Raw genomic sequence first — 22726 nt, forward strand, 5'->3', positions numbered from 1 at the left:
CAGTTCTCTCCAGACCAGCGAGCGTCACTGTTGAGGAAACAAGCTGAAAAGCATACGAAGAAAGCATACACAATGCCACCTGTGGTGTCACGTCAGCAGAGGCTGGCACATCTGATGCGGAATGAATTTACTCTGGGTGTAGAACTGTATATGTATCTCAGAGCTAAGCGGCTGCGGCAAAAACAGAAGAGAAGGTGGATTGTTCGTCCTTTGCAACAAGACGAACTTTGTCAAACGTTGTCCCAGTGTAACTTCATAGACGTGTCGTACAGATGTTTGTAGAGGCGCATCCTCTCGGTCACCGCGGTCTCTGCAGTGTTCATGTTTTCTTTTTCTTGGTCAGCTGTTTCCGGTGGAGCGCGCGCAAAGTCAGAAAAAAAGTTGTGTGCGCGCCCTTGCGCCGCGCAAGGATTTTCAAGCTTGCGACGGGGGGCGTGGCGGAATTTTGGGACACGTGACCGTTTGCGCCATTTGCGACCAGCTAGTATGAGCGAGGTCGCGCCGAGTAAGAATCAGCCTTGAGCCTCTGAATGCGGCCTGAGCTGTACGGCACTTCCGGTGGCAACCTGAACTGCCACAGCTTTGCAGAGGCATTTTAAAGTAAATAACAAAAATGGAAGATGGATCATGTAACATATTAGTGATAATGGTGTAATTAAACCAAATGTTACAATAAAAATGTTTTTATTAACACTGTTTCAATGTATTGAAAACAGGCATGAAATCATAAATATGATCATTTATAGATTATCTGACAGATTCTACAAAACAAGGGACTGTACATGCATGCATTTCATTCATAATGAAAAGCATGAGACAATAAATCATATTTCTTTCTCAAGTTCTTTCACAATATTGGCATTAAAGGGATAGTTCGCCTCTTTTGACATGAAGCTGTATGCCATCCCATAGGCCTACTAGCAATATCATTTCTGAACATTTTCTCTGCTTTGTCTCTCTGGTGACAACAGAACGGTTGCCTGGAACCTGTGAGCTGTTTGTTTCAGCTTTCTAATGTTTGACTTTTTTTGTATTAAAAACACTTTTCTTTTATTGGTCGGATGAAATATGCTAATTTTTTTAGATAGGGATTTTTTTTTTCTTGACTTTTGTTGCGCACACTGTCACTGGTGGTGGTAGGCAACGCGAAGTCATTGGTGATCAAACAAAATGCGGCACAGCTGATTAGGTGGGAGTGGCACCTACCTGGTTAGTAGCACGGTGTCGGCTGGTTGTTGGGTTTTGCATGCTGTCAATCCCAATAGCGCGCACATAAACGGGAGCGTGCACGAACAGTATCCGATTGCATGCATCGAAGCAACACACGCTACCGGTAAGGTGCCGGTTTTAAATCTCCTCTCTCGCTGGTTTTACAAATTGCTTGGTCGGCTGCTGCCGTGCCTTTTACTGGTCGGATGTTGGTTAACTTTTATCACTGCTGTCACTTGGCAGATGCATCGTTTTAATCCTCTGATCGCTGTTTAAGCTTGTTGTTTGAGTTTTGTTGTTTTGACTTTTGAAACGCAGCGCGTTAAGGATGACAAGCGCACTTCCTTACTCGCAGTGAACACTGGTTGTTGTAGTCGGGCCATGGTCGGTTACTTCCTGTGATGCATGATGGGAAATGTGCTTTCTCACTGGGTATTGATGAGGGTTCCCGTTTTCTGCCTTTTGAATAGTATGTAATGCAATGGTGATGTTTGTGTATACAATTCAATAGCTGCTGTGTATAATGTTGCCTATCTTTTGAGTAATGTAGAGTTTTGGGTTATTGGTGCTCATCTAAATTGCCTGCATGCATTTCTATTGTCTACATTTATAGTGGAGTAACTTGTTGTGGTTTAAAGGCACATTTTATATTTATGTGAATTACTTCTATGCTTAATGCTGGTGCTTTATGAATGCTCTTGAGTTATTTGCATAGCTTATGGATATTGTGTGGCTATATTTATATGGGTGCATATTAATTAATGTATTTATACTGGCTTCATATTTATACTTATTCATATTATATTATATTTCTATATTGTATTTATATTTAGATGGAAATTATAGGACACATTTGCTTTGTTTCAGGTTTATAACCTGCTGCTGGTGCTGTAACTGCTTTATTGAAGAGAAAATACAAAGCAAAATAAAAGCCCAAGCTTGAGTTGTAACCACGTCTGTTGCCTTCCTGGCTCCCTCTTCAGCGGGGAAAAACCCAAAGCGCCGAACAACTTTTTTTTGCCAAAATCATCAATATTAAAACAATGAAAGGCTTGAACTACTTCAGTTGGTGTGCAATGAATCTAAAATATATGAAATTTAAATTTTTATCATTACATTATGGAAAATAATGAACTTTATCACAATATGCTCATTTTTTGAGAAGGACCTGTATTACAGATAACAGGGCGTGCACTCCACACCGGAGGAGAGCTCAAACCGTGACAGATACACAAACTGCCATCGAGCAGTTTGTAAACTGCAAGAAGACCGGATTGGTCAGTGATTGCAGCAATCAGGAAACTTTATCAAGTTCCTGCCACAGACTGTTTGGCTTTTCAAAGATCTGCAGGTTTCTACTTGTCAGAAAGTCAGAGCCGTCTCTCTGTGACATGAATGTGATGATCATACAGGGTGTAGAGTCTGAGCTGTCAGAGCAGACTGTCAGAGAGGAAGTGGAGACACTTTGAATGAGGACTGGAGGAAGCTGCAGCAACAGCTGTTGTTTCTCTCTGAGCTGGTGAGAAAGAAAAGTCTCTGCTGGACTTTTTTGTTCCTGCAGCTCAAACTCTGAGTGTGATGTTGCTGTGTGTGTGAGGACACTGATATGAGCTCACCTGATTTCCTGTAAAGGAAAAGGGGCGGAGCCTCAGACCAGGTGAACCAGTTGTATCAGATTATGAAGGAACACAGACACATTCAGACGGTTCAGGCTCCATTTTGAGTCGACAGCCGCAGGATGAAACTTGAAGTCAGAATCAGGGTGAGTGTTAACAACATTCTTCTTATTTCTGTCAGAGTCTCTGAGTGGGTTTCCTCTCTGTGGACTGCAGAGGAAGAAGAAGCAGAACTCAGCAATTTGTGTCCGGTGTTAAAAAAAAAAGCTGATCAGACTGCTCCGAGACACAGAACTGATCCAACTCAGGTGTAAAATTATCAAGTTCAGATTGTTTCAGCTTTCTGATTCACTGCTTAGTTCAGATTGTTTCAGCTTTCTGATTCACTGCTTAGTTCAGATTGTTGGGTGTGAGGCAGCTGTTGGTCTGACTGATGAAGAAGGCAACAACTTTCATCCTCCAGCAAAGATTTTCTTTCCTTTGGTGGCCATTTTCTCTTCTGAAGCTGCGTCACTGCTGGGGGACGTGTTTCTATGATCACCACTTTCAGAACTTTTCTGTTCCTGAATCATTTCTACAGATTGTGAGACGTCTTATCAGAACCTGGATCATGACTGAAGGAGTTTACTGACAGAATGTGGGAATGAACATGTAAATAACACACAGATAAATACTGATGTGTGTTCAGCAGGTTTTTAATCAGTCTTCTGTGATGTTGGAGGACTTCAGAGCAGCTTTTGCAGCAGTAACTCATCTGTAAATACAAACTCCAAACAAAGCTGCAGACTGACAGCTGATCAGCTGATCCAGCTGTGTCAGCACAAACTGAGTCTGACGGCTCGGAGGAAAGAAATGACGTCTCCTTTCTCTAAAAGTTCCTTCTGACATGGAACAGAAAGAAAAGCAGGAGGTAAAAAGCTTATTTCAGTTTGGCTGTGAGACTTGAACAGACGTGTTTGTCTTCATTCTTTTCTTCTCTCAGACTGACTGAAGTCCAGAAGATGGACAGAGCAGAGTCTGCAGCATGCAGCGGTCGCTCTGCCAACAGGAACCCATCCAGACCTCCAGAACTCAGTGATGGACCTGGACCATCAGACACAAAGTAAGAGAACTGCTCCAGAAGGGGGTCAGCTTCTTATCTGGGACATTACCATGGCGACGTATACTGGTAACCCAAACAGGGTGTGAAGCAGGTTGAACATATTCAGAGTGACAAGCTGCCTTTAAGCTTATTTTTAGGTGGTCTGGCTTAACTCACCCTAACAATGGAGATCTTGTTGAACTGTAGTAGGATGCTGGTTATCAGCACAGGTTTTCTGACTCTGAATATGAGCGTGTTCAGGTTCATGAGCAGGTGGCATCAGCTGACCAATCAGAACCTCTAATTCTATCAGAGTGAAAAGCAGCAGCTGCTGCAGTGAAAGCTGGAAGGAAAGAAGACAAAAAGGAAAAAGAATGCCAGCAGTCATCAAAGCAGGAGGAGATGTGATCTGTTTGTGATGGTGTATTTTATAAAGCATGTGAGAAGGTTTCACACTTATTCTGTCAGACTGAATTCTGCCTGTTTTCAATGATCTTTGCACCAAATTAAGAAGAAACAGAAAAGTGATTGAAACAGTCAGATGGCTTTCTGTAAATGTCTGAGTTCATTTTCTGTCTTCCAGCCTCTAAAATGCTTTTAGGTTTTAAACCCCTTTTATAAGATGTATGTGGATATGAATATGAACATACAGACATCAACTGATTTAGCTTCAGGAATTTAATACCCTGCACACTCATTTACGGTACAGGTGTAGGGAAAAGGCAGGGAAATCTTTTATACTTCAGAGATGATTCTGATTAAACATTGGTTTTTAATCTTTAAAGGTAAACAGGAACACGCTTTAGAGGAATCAATCCCTGTTTTAGGCTCAGAAACATTCACTTTGGCTGACACGTCTCTGATAAAGATGCTTCTGAGTCAAACAGAGGAATCTCTCTTTGTCTCCAGTCAGAGTTGGACAGAGACTCTCACCGTTAACGCACCGGCGGCCATTTTATTGGATCATTCTGTGAGTGAAGTGAATTTTTTTACGTGTATGTGCATATGAATAACAGCATGTTTGTGTTTGCAGAGGTCAGCACCACAGACAGAGAGCAGAGTCTCCAGGATCTGACTGTCTGTCTATGAAGAGTGACCGGTCCAAAGGAAGACCTCCAGACCTCAGTGATGAAGCTGGACCCTCAGACACAAAGTAAGAGAACTGAAACACAGATTTCAGGACTTTTCATGATGTCTTTATTACAAAAAGAGAAAAAAAATTATAAAAAAATGAATAAAGGACCATTTAATTCAGTGATTTCAGAATAAATATATGAATGAAGGATTAAATGAATAAAACAAATCAAAAATGAAATGTCAGAGTAAATAAATAGGGGCCTTAACACAAAGTTAAATGAATACAGTTGGACAGGAAAGCAGAAATATCAATATATGAATAACAGCATGTTTGTATTTGCAGAGGTCAGCACCTCAGACAGAGAGCAGGGTCTCCAGGATCTGACTGTCTGTCTATGAAGAGTGATCGGTCCAAAGGAAGACCTCCAGACCTCAGTGATGAAGCTGGACCTTCAGACACAAAGTAAGACAACTGAAACACAGATTTCAGGATCTTTAATGATATATTTTTTTTACTTTTGTTAAACTCATCATTTATATCCAAACCAGCTAAATGTCCTGTTAACTAGGTTAGCACAGGCACTAACATGCTTAAACCAAGGAGATGGTGGTGCACAATCTGATGTGGCAAACCCAAAACTCTGGCTACAGAGCTGAGTTTCTGATCATTTTGGTTTCTGTTGGAAATCTAAACTCTACTTCCAGTTCAGGAGCCACATGGACTCTGAACAGGACCACATGTCTGTCGGTGATGGTGTATTTTCTGCCTCTGACAGCTCAGGGGGTCACAGTGGATGGATGTGGGATGAAGTGTGATCATCTCACAGTGAAGCTGCAGCCAGTGTTGTTAGAATCTATTTGATCAGCACACACTATCAGCCCAGTTCTTTATCAGTACACTTATTGGTTATTTGTAATTACTACAGAGTTTTTTTATTTCTTAATTCTAAAAGAGCAAATGCAGAATAGGATTAGGATTGATATGAAATGTTTTCTGTAGAGCAGCAGTAATATTCACACAGTGAAGTCACCACATCAACTGAAGATTGAACCAAATGTAAAATGTTGCTGCAGGAAGGGTTGAGTTTGTATTCACATCAAACAGTAGAGTTAAGGCCAAACAGAGTTATTTTAAAGTGATTTTAGTGATGAAGACATGTGTTGACAGAAGGAGGAAGAGGAGCGGTGTTTGTGAGGAGGAGCAGCTGTCCTGCTGTGCTCTGTGTCAGGACGTCCTGAAGGATCCGGTCTCTACCAGCTGTGGACACTGGTTCTGCAGACAGTGCATCACCTCATACGGGGACCAGTCTGGTCCCCGTATGAGCCTCCTGAGGAAGCAGTCTGCTTCCTCAGGAGGCTCCTCCTTTCCCCGGTGTGCAGAAAGATCCAGAACCAGAGCTGCACCAGGTCAGATATTCCTGTTAACCCGTTTAGACGCACACATAACATCAACATGTTCGAGATGCACAAACAATAATGTTTTACAAAAAATATGAATCACCATGACGACAAAGTCAGGGGTTTAAAAAAAGAAGGTTTAACTGCTCAAATGCGTCTGTTTGTATTTCATTTCATGTTTTAGTTTCTTCAGACGCTGAGAATAAAAGTTTTAGTGGACAGTTGTTAGTTTCAGACCCCCTCAGGTTTCAGAAGGACTTTAAACAAAACTCATTTGTTCTTTGGTCAGCAGATGTTGGTCTGCAGGAGGTTTTAGATGAACATAAGATGAGTCTGAGGAGGAGATGTGAACATGTGACTGAAGGAAGTGATGGAACAGGAGGTGGAGGCCTCCTCAGCAGGATCTACACTGAGCTCTACATCACAGAGGGACAGAGTGAAGAGGTTAATACCCAGCACGAGGTGAGGCAGCTGGAGACGGCTTCCAGGACCCTCCATGACACTCCAATCAGGTGCCAGGACATCTTTAAAGCCTTAGCTGAGCAACAGGGAGCCATCAGAGTGGTTCTGACCAACGGCGTCGCTGGTGTTGGAAAAACCTTCTCAGTGCTGAAGTTCACTCTGGACTGGGCAGAGGGCCTGGAGAACCAAGATGTCAGTGTGGTGATTCTGCTTTCATTCAGGGAGCTGAACCTGATCAGAAAGAAGCGGCACAGTCTTCTCACGCTGCTCCATGTTTTCCATCCAACATTACAGAAGCTCCCAGCAGAGCAGCTGGCCGGCTGCACACTTCTGTTCATCCTGGACGGCCTGGATGAAAGCAGACTGTCTCTGGAGTTCAGCAACAGGGAGGTTGTGTCTGATGTCACACAGAGGTCATCAGTCAGTGTGCTGCTGACAAACCTCATCAGGGGGGACCTGCTTCCCTCAGCTCGCCTCTGGATAACCACACGACCTGCAGCAGCCAATCGGATCCCTCCTACATGTGTTGGCAGGGTAACAGAAGTACGAGGCTTCACCGATTCCCAGAAGGAGGAGTACTTCAGGAGGAGGTTCAGAGATGAAGAGCTGTCCAGCAGAATCAGCTCCCACATCCAGGCATCCAGGAGCCTCCACATCATGTGTGCAATCCCAGTCTTCTGCTGGATCACTGCTACAGTTCTGGAGCACATGTTGACCACAAAGCAGAGAGGAGAGCTGCCCAAGACCACCACTGACATGTACTCACACTTCCTGCTGGTTCAGACACAGAGGAAGAAGAACAAGTACCACCAGGGATATAAGACGAGTCCACAGGGGCTGACGGAGGCTGACAGGGACGTTCTTCTGAAGCTGGGGAGGCTGGCGTTTGAACATCTGGAGAAAGGAAACATCATGTTCTACCAAGAAGACCTGGAGCAGTGTGGCCTGGATGTCACAGAGGCATCGCTGTATTCAGGAGTTTGTACAGAGATCTTCAAAAGAGAGTGTGTGATCTTCCAGAAACCAGTTTACTGCTTTGTTCATCTGAGTGTTCAGGAGTTTCTGGCTGCAGTCTACATGATGCACTGTTACACCAACAGGAAGATAAAGGGGCCGAAGAGCTTCCTGGGATTCACCAAAAGGAAGGAAAAGGGGCCGAAGAGCTTCCTGGGATTCACCAAAAGGAAGGAAAAGGGGCCGAAGAGCTTCCTGGGATTCACCAACAGGAACACTGAGGTGCTGAGGAGCTTCCTGGGAGAAGACTACAGTGACTCATCTCTGGATGACTTCCTGAAGAGAGTCATGAAGAAATCCCTCGATAGTAAAAATGGCCACCTGGACCTGTTTGTTCGCTTCCTTCATGGCCTCTCTGTGGAGTCCAACCAGAGACTCTTAGCAGGCCTGCTGGGTCAGACACAGAACAGAACACAAATGATAAAAAGAGCCATCAACAACCTGAAGGAGATGAGCATGTCCAACATTTCTCCTGACAGAAGCATCAACATCTTCCACTGTCTGATGGAGATGAAAGACCTCTCAGTTTATCAGGAGATCCAAAAGTTCCTGAAGTCAGAGAACAGATCAAAGAAGAAACTCTCTGAGAGCCAGTGCTCAGCTCTGGCCTACATGCTGCAGATGTCAGAGGAGGTTCTGGATGAGTTGGACCTGAAGGAGTACAACACAACATATGAGGGACGAAGGAGACTGATTCCAGCTGTGAGGAACTGCAGAAAGGCTCGGTGAGTCGATATGTTCATTGACTTCATGAGTCAGTGTAGATTAGTGGTTTAGTTCCCTAAAAGCCGTTTCTACACATGAACACCAGAGATGTTCTGGAGAATCTGCAGACAGGTTCATCTGGACGTTTCCCACAGTTGCTGGTCACATGTGCTTCACAGAAGCAGACCTACTGTTGGAGGCAGGAAGCCAACATTAACCTGCTGTTTCCATTGTTTCCCGTGTGGGCCTGCTTTAGGCCCACATGGCCGGTCCCCAACACAACCAGAAGCAAAGAAATCTGGCCAGTTTCTGAAATGACCACATAAAGAATGTTTCCATGCCAACATGACTTACAGAAGAGAATATTTGACAGATTGGGCACAGCTCCCAGCTCACTGGAAAGGATGCAACAGAAATCTGTGGGAATATGTTGAAAAAAGTATTTTGGGGGTTTAAAGTTTTACTGAACTGGATCATTAAAATAAAGGTCAAAAGTTTTTGTTGGTAAAATTCTGATCATTGGATCAGCAGAAGGTTTTATGTGGGAGCTGCCTCAGTCGGGTCATTTCATTGTTGGCTGTTGGAGGTATTGATTGTGAAAGCTTTGGCTCAACAGTCTCTGCTGTCTTATCCTTTACTTCATAATGTGCCGCACATTTTCAATGGGAGACAGGTGTGGACTGCAGGCGGGCCAGTTTAGTTCCTGCATTCTGTTACTATGAAGCCACGCTGCTGGAACACCAGCAGAATGTGGCCTGGCATCGTCTTGCTGAAATAAGCAGGGATGTCCCTGAAAAAGACGCTGCTTGGATGGCAGCATATGTTGCTCCTGTTTGGAGCTTTCAGCATTAATGGCGCCTTCACAGATGTGCAGGTTACCCATGCCATGGGCACAGCCCCACACTATCACAGATGCTGGCTTTGGAACTTCGCTCTGATAACAGTCTGGATGCTCCTTTTCCTCTGTAGCCCGGAGGACACGACGTCCATGATTTCCTTTTATATATACAGATTAGATATATTAAGACATCGATCTGCAGTGAAATGTAGACGCCATCAGTGGCGGTCCGACACTGATTTACGCCCCGGGCGAAACCCGGTGCCCTCTGGCACATAGAAACACCTCCAATATCTTTCTGTCCGTATCCATCAGGAGAACGAGCCCAGTACAAATGTTTTGGTCAAAATCCTCACTTTAGGTCCACCAAAAGCATGAATATGCAGCGTAAATGTTGCTGCATCGAAATAACACGACGTTTCTTTGCGTAATTAATTCTTTCCATCCACACGACACGAAATGCCATCAAACATCCTGTTTTCTGTGTTTATTTGAAAGCCGCGCGCGTTCATCCCCCTCACTAAACATGTCCCGTTTCAGCAGTCAGGTTGCTGGATGATTTCTACAAGAGCTTCAGCCAATGATGGCCAGGCCCTGCGTAAAGCGCTTCCCCTCGCTCCATCGCATTTCTTTCCTATTGGTCAACGGAGCCCAGCTCAAACAGATGCTTCCTTCAAGCCATGAGGAAAAAGCTCATATGTAGTTTTTCCTGCAGCAGCTCCATCTAGTGGATGGGAACTTGGAAAGCCATGAAAAAGGCAGAAAACAGCTTAAACCAGAGGTAGTTTAGTTGCTGCTATTACTGTGTGTAGGTTTAATCATTATATTTTATTGGTATTGATGTTGTAATTAGTAGTATTATTGGTATTAATAATGATAAAGCTGTTTTTAATTATTTTTTTTATTTTTAATATTATTTTTATCATTTTCCAAATGGCCCTGTACAAAGTCAGCCTAGACATATCCATACAGAAAAGTGTGTATAATCTCATATTTTGAGATACAGATATTAAATATGGAATGAAAACATTTCTAGGACCTGTTGGCACTGTTTGAGTCCATCTTTAAGGCCTTTTAGCTATTACAAGCCTATTTCATGTTTTTTTTTTTTTTTTAAATCTAGGCAAAGGTAGAATAATCTACAGTGATCGTTTAAGAAAAAGTGCAGTTTGCAGGCGTTCCTTCAGGCAAATCACCAGGAATGCTAAGGAGTTAAGGCAGTTAAAATACAATCAGATGCTACGGTAAAGTACAAATATTCAAGAACAAATCATATATATATATTTTTTAATACTTTATTGTGTCATAATGATAATGATTACACTTGACACTTTTTTTTGTTATCACCCTGTGAGTGAATGAAAGGCTTGAAATCACAAATGACCGACCAAGGGGAAAAATACAATCAACAAAAGGAAAAAAAAAACATAATAATAATAATAATAATAGTAATAATAATAATAATAATGCACTCATTCAAAACTATTCATTAATAATTTTTTTTAAAAGACAGAAAGAAGATAAGTAAACAAAGCATACATATAATCTGCAATCTTTGGCTTTGTTGCATCTTAACTTTGGTACAGGTAAAAGAAGTAACAGTCTATATACGTTGAAATGGCAATTATAGTGAGGATGCAAAAGTGCAAGCACAACCTAAAAGTTGTTTTTTCTGGCCTTCCTGGATGCGAACTCTTCCACAATGTCTTCATAAGAGATTTTCTCTCCAAGGGCATGATTTATGCTGATCACAGCAAGGCCACTCAGCCGCTCCTGTGACATTGTTGACCTAAGATAGGTCTTGATAAGTTTTAGCTTTGAGAAGCTCCTTTCTGCCTGAGCCACAGTGACAGGTAGAGTGGTGGCAATTCTGGGCCAGTCCAGAAATTGGGAAAGATCTCTGCTAGCTCCTCCTCGTGCATGAAAGTGATCAGCTCAAGGGGGGTCATAGATGCTGATGGCAAGTCAGGAAAGTTCCTGATCTCCTGCACAAGCTCTTTGCCATTCAAGTCAAAGTGCCCCCCAAAATGTAAGGTGGTGGCTAGCGCTTCACACTTGTCTGCCAGCTCCTCGTTTGACAGATTTTCAAAAGCAGTCAAAACACCAAATCTGTTTCCCACGTTTTCCAATGTGGAAAATCTTTCTCTAATGGCTGCCAGGGCTGCATCCACAACCACATTGAAAAATCCAAACTCCAGCTTCTTCAATGCGTCACTGAGGGGTTCATCATGAGATTCATATGAGAAGTGCCGCTTTGTGGTCCTCAGCCTCTTTTGTTTTAAAACAGCCTCCACATTCATTGCTTCACACATGTCTTTGGCTGCCATCTGTGCTGCTGCAAAGCCACTTGCCCTGTAGCTCTGGAGATTTTGCTCTGCCTTCTCCAGAAGACTAACAGCCAGGCCCACCTGCATGTTGGGAGACTGCATCAGTTTGCTGACATGCCGCGTTGTGGATAGTATGTCATACCACACAACAGTGCAAATGCTGAATCGGTATGACCCCACCTCCTCGGACAACGATTGAGCCTCTGCCCTTACTACTGGGTCTGTGGTGGTGTTCCGCAGCTTCAACAAAGCCTCTCTCACTCCAGCTCCCTGATATCTCATGGGCTCAACACTCTTTATTTTGCTTTCCCACCGTGTGTCTGCCCACATCTTCAGGGTAATTGTGGCATGTTTTTTCAGTTCTGCCCACCTTTGAGTTGAGCCTGAGAAAAGAGTGTACAGCTTCTGTAGGACGCCAAAGTAGCTCATGGCATCCGTAGAGTACTTTGCAGCATCACACAACACCAAATTCAAAGTGTGTGCCCCACATGGCACAAAAAGAGCCCTGGGGTTCTTCTCTAGGAGCCTGGCTTGAACTCCCTTTGATTTCCCCTTCATGTTGGCCCCATTATAATACGACTGTCCGCTGCAATCTTGAAAGGGTATGCCCAGTTCTTCGAGTCTGTTGAGGATCATTGATGCTAAGTGCTGGCCTGTGGACTCCTCTGCCTCCAAAAATCCAAGAAAGTGCTCCATAATCTGTGGTGTGCCCATCAGTGAGACCACCCTAATCACCACCGATAACTGTTCGATGTGGCTGATGTCTGGTGTACAGTCCAAAATGATGGAGAAAAATTTAGCTTTTTTAATGTCCGCCACGACGGCAGACATGATGTTGTCACTTAGCAAACCAATGATCTCGTTCTGCACACGTTTCCCTAGGTAGCTGTTGTGGTTTGCTCCTCTCTCAATGTGGTTAAGGTGGTCTTTCATTATCGGGTCAAACTTTGCCATCAGTTCAACCTCTTTAAGAAAGTTTCCATTTGAGGGAGTGTACAGTGTTTCCGTGTGCCCCCTCAGAGCAAGATTTCGAAAAGCCAATGACTGCACAATAGCAATCAGACGGGTAAGGACTGCTCTCCATCTTGCCCTTTCAGCATCCAAAAGTGCCATTTCGTGTTTGTCAATGGTTGCCCCCTTTTTCATCCTCACTGCTAGTTCCTTCCACGCCATCATGCAATGGAGGTGTTCGAGGCTGTTCTCATGTGAGGTTAAGTATGTGCTGGTATGCTTCCAATCGGACATGCCAACACTTGTTAATTGAGTCCTCTTCTTGGAGAACAGTGTGCAGCAGAAACAAAACAGGGCATTTCTTAGGATGGAAAAAATGAGCCAACTTCTTGCCATCTTTTCGCCACTAACCAATGTTTTTGAAAAATAATGGTGGTGGCAACTTCTCCCATTACTCTCGTTCCGGCGGAAGACAAAGTCAGGTGGCAACTTAATAGGTCCTCGGCGTACGAGTTCAGTACGCATCTTGTCAGTCACAGGTGAGGGCCATGAAGAAGGGTCTGCGGACAGAGGCTCATCCTCAGCAGTGGCACTGGATGGAGCAACATGGTGGGGTGACATGGCCTCTTCCTCAGCAGTGGCACTGGATGGAGCAGCATGGTGGGGTGACATGGCCTCTTCCTCAGCAGTGGCACTGGATGGAGCAGCATGGTGGGGTGACATGGCCTCTTCCTCAGCAGTGGCACTGGATGGAGCAGCATGGTGGGGTGACATGGCCTCTTCCTCAGCAGTGGCACTGGATGGAGCAGCATGGTGGGGTGACATGGCCTCTTCCTCAGCAGTGGAGCAGGGTTGTTGTTTATCTCCAGCCATTCCTAACAGACACAAGATAGTAAATACTAAAAGTATATAATAACAGTGTAACTAACTCATACACATCATAAATCATACATTACATTACACAATACATTAATCGTAGATAATACATATACATAATAATAATGAGAGAGAGAGACCCACCTGACAGCTGAGATGAATAGGCAAGTTGGTGTTCTTCAATGTCCTGGCTTTCTTCTTGGTGAGTGGTGGGGGAGAGGGTTGGTGGTCTGTCCACAGGGGTAGAGGTGGAAGACTCCAAAATACTTCAAAAGTCCCTGAAATCACAATGGAATGGCAATTTAAATTAATAGCCATCAAATGACATCTGTCAGTGTGTCATCACCAGACGCTAGCGGCTAAGTAGTCACGAAATGGGCGCAGCAACAGCACGCCTGTGTCCATCACTCCTGGGATAAGATGCCATTTTTTAATAAATAATAGGCATTCGTGTTTGTTTGTGTCCATTATTATAACACTGTCTAGCTTGCTACTGCAAACCATGTGCAAGCATGCCGCGATATTTGAAATGACATTTATTTGTACCAATAACACGCTGTCAAATAATGCTCCCCCTTCTCAATGCATTCATTCACAATGATGGAGCAGAGTCACCTAAATAAACAGAAGTGTCCCAAATACAAAAATCAAATGGTGAATGACACCCCATTTGTGCATGTTAAGATAACTGCTTGTTAATACAATAAGTGTTTTATTTCTTCCAAAAGAGAAAATAATCAGAAGCAGGGTAGCAAAACATTATGGGAGTGAAAACGAAACTTAGAAAATCGGCTCGGCGCATGCACAAAGTAGTAATTCTCGACAAGTAGGAGAAATCGACTGAACACCGGCGTCTATGGTATTTTCCAAACCAAGAGTGACCCACTCCCCTAGTACGGCAGCCTCAGCAGATGCATGCGTTCCCAATAGAAACTGCGCTCGCGCGTCCCACGCATATAATAATTTGGCGCCCGCGAAATAGATGGTAAAGTTCCTCATTTATCATCGGCCAAGCCGGTTAGTGAGTTTTTTTTTAATACACGCCAAAAATAACTTTCACCCGCATTTGGCGGGTGTTAATTTAGAGCCCTTCGTACAGGACATACACAGGATTGAAATTACCTTTCTCTCAGACTCAATAGTGCGGCGGTAACCTGTTGTTGTCCGTCCGATTAAGCAAGCATCACTTGCCTAGGCTAATTCGTCATATCACACTCACTATTAATCAATACAAACATAACTCGATACATGCCTTTTTCCTTTGCTCTTTTCTCCTCTTCTTCTTTCTTTTTCTTCCGAAATTGGGCACCCGATGGCTTAGTTCGTTTCCTATGAATCCTATCCATTATGATTATGTCTGTGTCTGTCTTCAGTCGTTTATTGACCAACGAACACCTAACCTGACTCAATTTATCTGGCTGCTTTCACGCGGGGGCGTTCCCTTTCCTGACACAGCCATCTGAGGAGCCTGGGAGTCAGGTAAACGAACCCCCCCCCCCCGCAAAAAAGTCTGCACTGTGCTGCTTTGCTCAACACGAGAGGTGAGATGCTCAGGAGGGGAAGATGGGGGCGCCGAAAAACGTGTATGATGATGTGTATTCAGAGTCTGGCCAAGGGGAAGAGCCGAGGGGAAGATGGGGGCGCCGGCGCCGCCCGCTTTGCGTAACCACGAATATACACCCCCCCCCCCCCATCTCTTTTTTTTTTGGGGGACTTCTTTTCTTTTTGGGACTTTTTTTTTTTTTTTTTTTTTTTTTTTTTTTTTCTTTTTTGGGGGGACATTTATTTATTTATTTTTTTTTTCACTCCCCCGCGATGCCGCCCCCGCCGCGATGCCGCCCCGGGCGCCTGCCCTGTCTGCCCGTCCCTAGGGCCGCCCCTGGACGCCATCATCTAAGAAGACGACGTGAACTGTGGCCTTTGCACAGAAAGTAAATATACGAGTTGGAAGTTCAGCGCGTACAGCATACAGTGTTGGAACTGATATCTACGGAGACATAATGATGTTGCTCTGTGGCAGCTTTCAGACCCACGGAGAAGCTAACTGGTACTTAGAAGCTTCTTAGAGTGGATTTTTCCTGTATATGGGTGTGAACAGTCCCACCTGACAGTGGTTAGCAAAGAGATCATCTTTCCAGCTGTAAATGTTCACTAAGCTGAACTTTTTATAAAGATTTTGGAGTCATATAAAAGATGTAAAAATGGTTTTTTGAACAAGACGTCTTTATTCTGATTTAAGGATCAGATCAAACATGTTTTCAGTCTGAATGTGACACCATATTTCCTTCTTTATCTGCAGATTAGAGAAAATAATGAAGAAAAGTCCTTTAAAGGTGCTCAGGTCTGAGAGACTGAAGAGATTAATGGTGTCGTGTCAAACACAGGAAGATGAGATGAGATTAATCACAGATGTGAAGAACAGATGTTCATTAGAGGACTTTACATTCACATCACTGTGTTTATTCAGAATATGAGTTCAGTTGGTGTTTATAGTGCAGATTGTCTGATTTTAGTAGAACTGACTTTACGTTTTCTCTCATCACAGACTTGCTCGTTGTGAACTCTCAGAGTCTCACTGTGAAGTTGTGGCCTCTGCTTTAAAGTCCAACCCCTCCCATCTGAAACAACTGGACCTGAGTAACAACAAGCTGTCGGATCCAGCAGTGGAACATCTGTCTGCTGGACTGGAAAGTCCAAACTGCAGACTGAAGACTCTGAGGTCAGTTCACTGCAGCTCTTTTAGTTCTTGTGTTTTAGTGTAAATGATTTAGTGATGTGTGGAAATATCCAAATATTCAGTGTTTGCACATGTCTGAATTAATCTTCCCTTACATCTTTTTCACCTGCCAAAGCAATTCTTTTCTCACTTTCATAGACTGAAGAAGAGCTGTTCCTTAGAAAAATCATCCTGGTAAAAAACTTTTTTCTTAAGTCATTAAAGGAGAGAAAACACTTTAGATCAGGTAAAAATGGAGCAGTTGAAATGTAGCTTAGACTCACCTTTCTGGGTTCATCTGAGAGATCTTTGATCAGTAAAGTTTGGAAAGCTGGATGAAGATTAAACTGCTACCCAAACTGACAGATCTGCTTAGATATTAGACCTCATTGCATTTGAACTGTGTGGCAACTAGTTCTGAAGTAAACCCACCCACCCAGTTAGCTGACGACACCACCGCTGTAGGACAAACGATGACGAGCCGGCCAACAGGGAGGAGGTCCAGCACCTGACCCACCGGTGTCTCCACAACAATCTGGGCCTAAACACTTCCAAGAATAAGGAACTTATTGTGGATTTTAGGAGATCCAAGAAGTCCATGCTCCCCTCCCTCCATCAGGGGAGAGGAAGTCAAGAGGGTGGAGAGCTTTAAGTTCCTCAGAGTCCACATCTGGGCTAACCTGACCTGGTCCACCAACATCTCCCGCCAGGTGGAAAGCAGGGCAGTGGCTTTACTTCCTCAGGAAGTTAAACCAGGCCCACCTCCCTCATCACCTGCTGGTTAACCTCTACAGGACCACCATAGAGAGCATCCTGGTGTCCTGCTGCACAGTGTGGTTCCCCAGCTGCACAGCAGAGGACAGCAGGGACCTGCAGCGGGTGGTGAGGGCAGCAGAGAAGATCAGTGGAGCCACTCTGCCCCCCCTCACAGACATTTACACTGACCGACTTCATGAGAAGGCAGAAACATCAGCTCTGACCCCTCCCACCCTGGACACTGCACCGATTTACTGGTCTTATTTTGCCCAGTTTACTGTTTACTGCTGCTCTTTCGTACGACATCAGTACCTCAACATAGATTTGTCCAGCCCTGTACATGCCTGTCGCAGTATTTATTTTCCTTGCTTCTCCTTCCAAATGTTCATTCTTGCTTTATTCTTTTTTTTTTTTTTTTTTTTACTAAAAGAAAAATAATAACTCCAAAGATTTACACCAGTGGAAGAGTTGGATCCAAATATGATATTTGGAAAGGCACATATAGCTGATTAAAATCTGTTTCAACCTGCATCCTGTTGGCTTCAGCTCACATGTTTTATTCTTTATTCAGATTGAGGGACTGCAGGTTGTCAGAGATCAGCTGTGATTCTCTGGTCTCTGCTCTGAAGTCCAACCCCTCCCATCTGACAGAACTGGACCTGAGCTACAGCAACATCAGTGACTCTGCAGTGAAGGAGCTGAGCAGCTTTCTGCAGAGTCCACACTGTGGACTGAAGACTCTGAGGTCAGACACCATGTTTTAGTTGTTTGTTCAGATTAATATGATGTGAAAGTTGTGCTGGTCTTCATGGTAAAGTCTGTCTTCTTCTTCAGTGGTTTAGTTGATGAAATGATGATTCATTAAATAATGAGAAAACACAGTGAATCTGTCAGACAGAAACAAATCTAGAATCACTGGCTGATGCTTCTAGAGCTCCAGAGTTGGTGAATATTTCTGTCTGAAACAAGAACAACAGTTTGGAGCAGCAAAACTCCAAAAGCCCGTTAATCAGCTGATACTAACAAACTCCCCTCCAACACTGTTGGAAATGAACAATCTTTGACTTGGTTAGAAAGCAGCTTTCATCTCAGCAGCAGTTATCTTCAGTCAGATTCATTCATGATGACAAAATCCAGCCAAAAAGCTTCTCCCACTAATAACTGAAAGGAAATCACTTTCAGTTGAGCTTTATTTCATGAATTCTATCAATAATTCCCTCTGTTACACAATGTCAAGTCCAACTGAAAGTGATGCTGACATTTAGTGACTGTGAGGAAAACACAAAGAAGAGTTTATCAGAAGAAGAATAACATGATTGGACGATGGATTGAAGAAAAGCTGTGAGCTAACTTGTTGCTAGGTAACAGCAGATGGAAGGAGGCTGTGAGTGTGTGTGAGCAGCTTTTTTATTTCCACTTTAGTCTCATTTCTTCATATTTGAGATATTTTTTTCCTTTCTTAAGCCCTATTCGGACGGGACTAGTTTAATGGGGGGACCTGGGGTAAAGTAATAATAACCGGGAAATCTAGTCCCGTCCGAACGCGCCATGTCAGTAAAGATAGCGGAGTATGTCGGTAAACTTTGCCGAGAATTCTACCTCCTGTGAAACGGTCCGGAGTATCTACCATAGCTAATACTAATCCCGTGCGAATGCGACCTTCGGTAATAAGTACGGAATATGTCGCCACATACTTTTAAAGAGAGAAACAATTAGGTGTGTCTGTTTGCAAACATGGAGGTTCTGGATGAAGCGCTGCTTGCAAGCACGCATGGTCGGCGCTATGTCTGTTTACAGATGGGGTTTACGGAAGTGAAATGAAGACGTGCATGGCATCCAGGATGTGACGGTTGTGCGTAACCAACAACTCCTCCCATGTTAGATGAATAGTACAGGGATTTCTTGTCCCGTCCGAATTGGTCATTTCTTCTCCCTGGCGTCGTCTGGTTAACCAACATTACCATACGTCCCCCCATTGAACTATTCCCGTCCGAATAGGGCTTCAGACACCTCCTCCACACTATATTTCCATGAGTGCTGGTGAAAATAACCTGCAGCACTGACACACTTTGTTAATGTCAGCTGTTTCTGTCAGCACTCAGCACAGATCACAGTTGCTCATCGTCCATGATGGACAGCAGCTTGTTCAGAGTCCTTTTCTCTGCATCTGATGTTAAGGACTCCAGCTCTGCAGCAGCCACAGAGCCAGCTTTCCTCAGCAGCCTGTCCAGTCTGCTGACATCTCTCCTCTTAAAGTTGCCTCCCAACACACCACCGCATAGAAGAGAAGGCCAGCCACTAAAATATGAAGAATAACAGAAAAGAGAAGATTTGATATCAAATCAAAGTTAGCTTCAAACTAAAATCATCTCTCTTTTAGTTCTTTTGTTTTAGTTCAAATGATTTAGTGATGCATGGAAATATCCAAATATTCAGTGTTTCCACATGTCTGAATTAATCTTGCCTTACATCTTTTTCACTAGTGGTGCAACGGATCATCATTGATCCGTTCGGATCAATTATTTCGGTTCGGCACACACATGATCCGCGGATCGATTTCTGAAAAAAAATATTGTGTGCATGTTCAGTCCTCACACAGCCGTTACCATTCCTGCTAGTTCCAGGGACAGAGCTACTTTCCACGCTCTGGGTAAAAGTCTGCAACAGTTCCCTCTTCAATAAGCGAACAGTCCTATGGCTCGTTTGTGATTTATTGTCCTCAGCGTACAACATGTAGAACAGTGGGCATGGAAAATAAAAGTAGGCTAGACTTCGGTGACTACTGTAACGATAACTGCTGCCTCTGTCTGTTTCCATATACTCGCGCTGCCACACAAACCTGTCGCCTAGGTTACCACACAGACATAACAAGTAGCTGACATAGCGATAGCTAACAAAGAAAACACAGCGTGGTCACGGCGAGCAGAGGAACAGAAGAGCTTCACGCCCCACGTCATTTAAATCCCCTGTTTGGGAGCATTTTGGCTTCCCTGTCAAATTTAATGAAGAAGGAAAGAGGTTGGTGGATAAAACCGTGACGGTGTGTAGGCACTGTGGCACAAGAAAGCCACACAACAGTGGAAACACATCGAGCATTGCCACGCATTTGCAGCGACCCCGGTGTTTCACTGACAGGAGTGAAACCGAAAGCGGCTCCTCATCACCGCGGTGTTTAAGCAGCCCCTTCCTTCACAATCCGACCGGGCTAAAGCGATCACAAAAGTTGTTTTTCTTTGATTATGTTGAAAAGAAGATGCTAATTGTGCACTTTCAGTTGATTTTATATATTTCAATTTAATAATTTAAAAGTGTTAATAAACAAAAAGACAAAACATGTTTATTTTTCTTGTCTATTTTTTTTTTTTTTTTTTTTTTTGCTGATCCGAAAAATGATCCGATCCGAGGAACGATCCGAACCGTGAGATTTTTGATCCGTTGCTCCCCTATTTTTCACCTGTCAAGGCAATTCTTTTCTCACTTTCAGAGACTGAAGAAGAGCTGTTCCTTTGAAAAATCATCTTTTACTTTTGTAAAGTTGTTGTTTTGTGTCGACTCAGATTTTGCTCTACTTCCATGTTCTGTATTCCAGTCATGTTTCTAATGAAATCAGCTCCTCTTCTGTATCTTGTTAGCTTTACTTCCTATTTTATTTGGGAGAACTTGCTTCTCGTTTATATCCGGTTCAGCTGTGCTTCTCCCTCATGTTTTCCTCCAACTCCTTATCCCATTTCTCTGTCAAGGCTGAATGAAGGAAAGGGGTTTAAACATGAGAGAAGGACATTTGTACGCTCAGCAGTTTATCAGAGAGCAGAAACTCAGATTTAAGTTGAAGAAGAACAGATTTGTAGCTTCAGCTTTGTAGCTTCCTGCTGGAGATGGGGGAGGTCTCCCAACCATCAGCCTCAAACTCCACTGATTCTGATAGTTAGTCAAAGCGTCCATTGTGGAGAAAAAAGGAGTCGAATCCGCGCGGTCAGCCTCTCATGGGGAAGTTTTATTGAACAAACCGTCACAGAAACATGTGCATTCAGAATGTCTGGAAATTCCTTCTGACCTCAGTTTGTGACACTCCTTTATACTGCCCTGCTTCATACAATGCGTACGTGGCTCAAGCCCAATCTTCTCTAAGGCGCCTGGCTTTCGCCGTTATCGTAAACAAGCTCATTCTAACCTTAAACAATATTCATATGAACCAGTCAACAAAGCACACGATGTAATTAGGCCATGTCATGACATTTCTCTCCCACATAATCCCCCCTGAAATCACTTATCAGTGATTTAATAAAGAAATAATCTAAAATGAAAGAAAATCATCCCACATAATTAACATAACTAATTAATTAATAATTAATTAACATAATAAACACTAAATTATTCTAATAATTCTACATTCTGAGTCAAAGGGAACATATTGAATAAATGAAAAGGAATATATATATGTACCCAAATCACATTAAATTATACTGAATTCAACAATAATACAAATTTTTAACATTGCCATCACACCTGTCCACTGTTCGCAGTGCATAGGAGCGAAAAACCCACCGGCTGCTACTTTCGTAACTCATGTTCTTATTTTGGGAAAACTCACCTACGGCCCCACCCCACTTGGCGACCGACCACTTTACCAAAGGTCGCACTCCGAACAGTTGACTAACACAACTGGCAATGGACATATCAGTGATCAGTTCTGATTGATAATACACATAGAATGAATACACAACCATCATCAAATGAATAAATCACAGTTTTGTACCAAGTACAATACAGAAAATTATGGATTATCACACAACAATAGTAATAAAATGCAATGTAATGCAGCTCCTCCAGTCCCATCCCATCTCCCGTACTCTGGCGTCGTCTGCTTCTGGCCGAACATCCGTCCGGCTGGGTCTGGAACTGCTAAGCTAACTCTGGGAGAAGAGGTTGCCAGCACGTCGCTCCCAATAAAAGAGATCTTTACCATCTCCTCTCCCTATCAGGCTATATTTGGTTCCACACCAGAGGAAAGAATCTTGTGAACCGTCCGTTGGTAACCCTCATTCGTCGACCAGCTCTTCCATGCGTTGGTCCTCAGACCTGGTCTCGCAAGGTCATCCGCCTCCTGATTCCCTCCACTGTTCGTTTGAACATCACTTGCAGCAACCACCTTCTCAGAATGGGTATAATGCAACACACCAATCGGGAGACCATTATCAATATTAACAATATAGCTCTTCCCGCTTTACCTGTCATCGCTCCCCCTTCTCCCAAAATCCCAAACAGACCAGTCCACCACCATTCACTCCCACCAGCATCACACGTCAGCTCCTCTTTCAGTTCTCTGATCTCCTTCATGGCCGTTGTAAACGTCCCATGAGCTGCAGTGTTCCCGGGTATAAATGTACAACATTTTTCCCAACCATCTGGCAAACACCACCTTTCTCCGCTAATATCCATTCTAAAACTTGTCTGTTCTACCAAGCCATCATACTCGTCTCATGTAGTTGTTCTCCACAGGCTGCAAGCCCTTCACTCGTGTAGCTAAGAATTCTCTGTTGGTTGTATTATATGTAATTAATGCTCTCCACATTTTGTTAAATATGATCCACGTCAAAATAGACTCAAATCCAGCTGCAATCTCACTGCGTGCTTTGAACTCAAAAGGAATCCCTCTCGGCTGCCCTATTGCATCCAAGTAAACGTGCTTATCCATGATGT

General features: G+C 43.6%; 2 protein-coding genes across 3 annotated transcripts in view; both read left to right on the plus strand.

Annotated features, from left to right (window-relative positions):
• The first annotated feature begins 2830 nt into the window (after window positions 1–2830).
• On the plus strand, window positions 2831–8586 carry LOC142391876 (protein NLRC3-like). Of its 2 annotated transcripts, XM_075478063.1 has the most exons (6): window positions 2831–2971; window positions 3808–3927; window positions 4940–5059; window positions 5327–5446; window positions 6152–6390; window positions 6674–8586. In XM_075478063.1, the coding sequence occupies exons 2-6, from the start codon at window positions 3827–3829 to the stop codon at window positions 8584–8586; spliced, it is 2493 nt and encodes an 830-aa protein (XP_075334178.1). In that variant the 5' UTR covers window positions 2831–2971; window positions 3808–3826. The 2 variants fall into 2 exon arrangements, with proteins under 2 accessions (XP_075334178.1, XP_075334179.1); XM_075478064.1 differs by lacking the exon at window positions 5327–5446 and having other exon boundaries at window positions 2832–2971.
• A 6559-nt stretch (window positions 8587–15145) lies between these two features.
• LOC142391219 (NACHT, LRR and PYD domains-containing protein 1-like) overlaps window positions 15146–22726 on the plus strand; it is a 58589-nt gene continuing 51008 nt past the window's right edge. Inside the window, exons 1-3 of the mRNA XM_075476996.1 lie at window positions 15146–15216; window positions 16100–16273; window positions 17598–17771. Coding sequence (XP_075333111.1) covers window positions 15146–15216; window positions 16100–16273; window positions 17598–17771 — 419 coding nt within the window. The remainder of the gene's footprint in view (window positions 15217–16099; window positions 16274–17597; window positions 17772–22726) is intronic.

This window comes from Odontesthes bonariensis, chromosome 11, assembly GCF_027942865.1.
Source record: "Odontesthes bonariensis isolate fOdoBon6 chromosome 11, fOdoBon6.hap1, whole genome shotgun sequence".
Classification (NCBI taxonomy): domain Eukaryota; kingdom Metazoa; phylum Chordata; class Actinopteri; order Atheriniformes; family Atherinopsidae; genus Odontesthes; species Odontesthes bonariensis.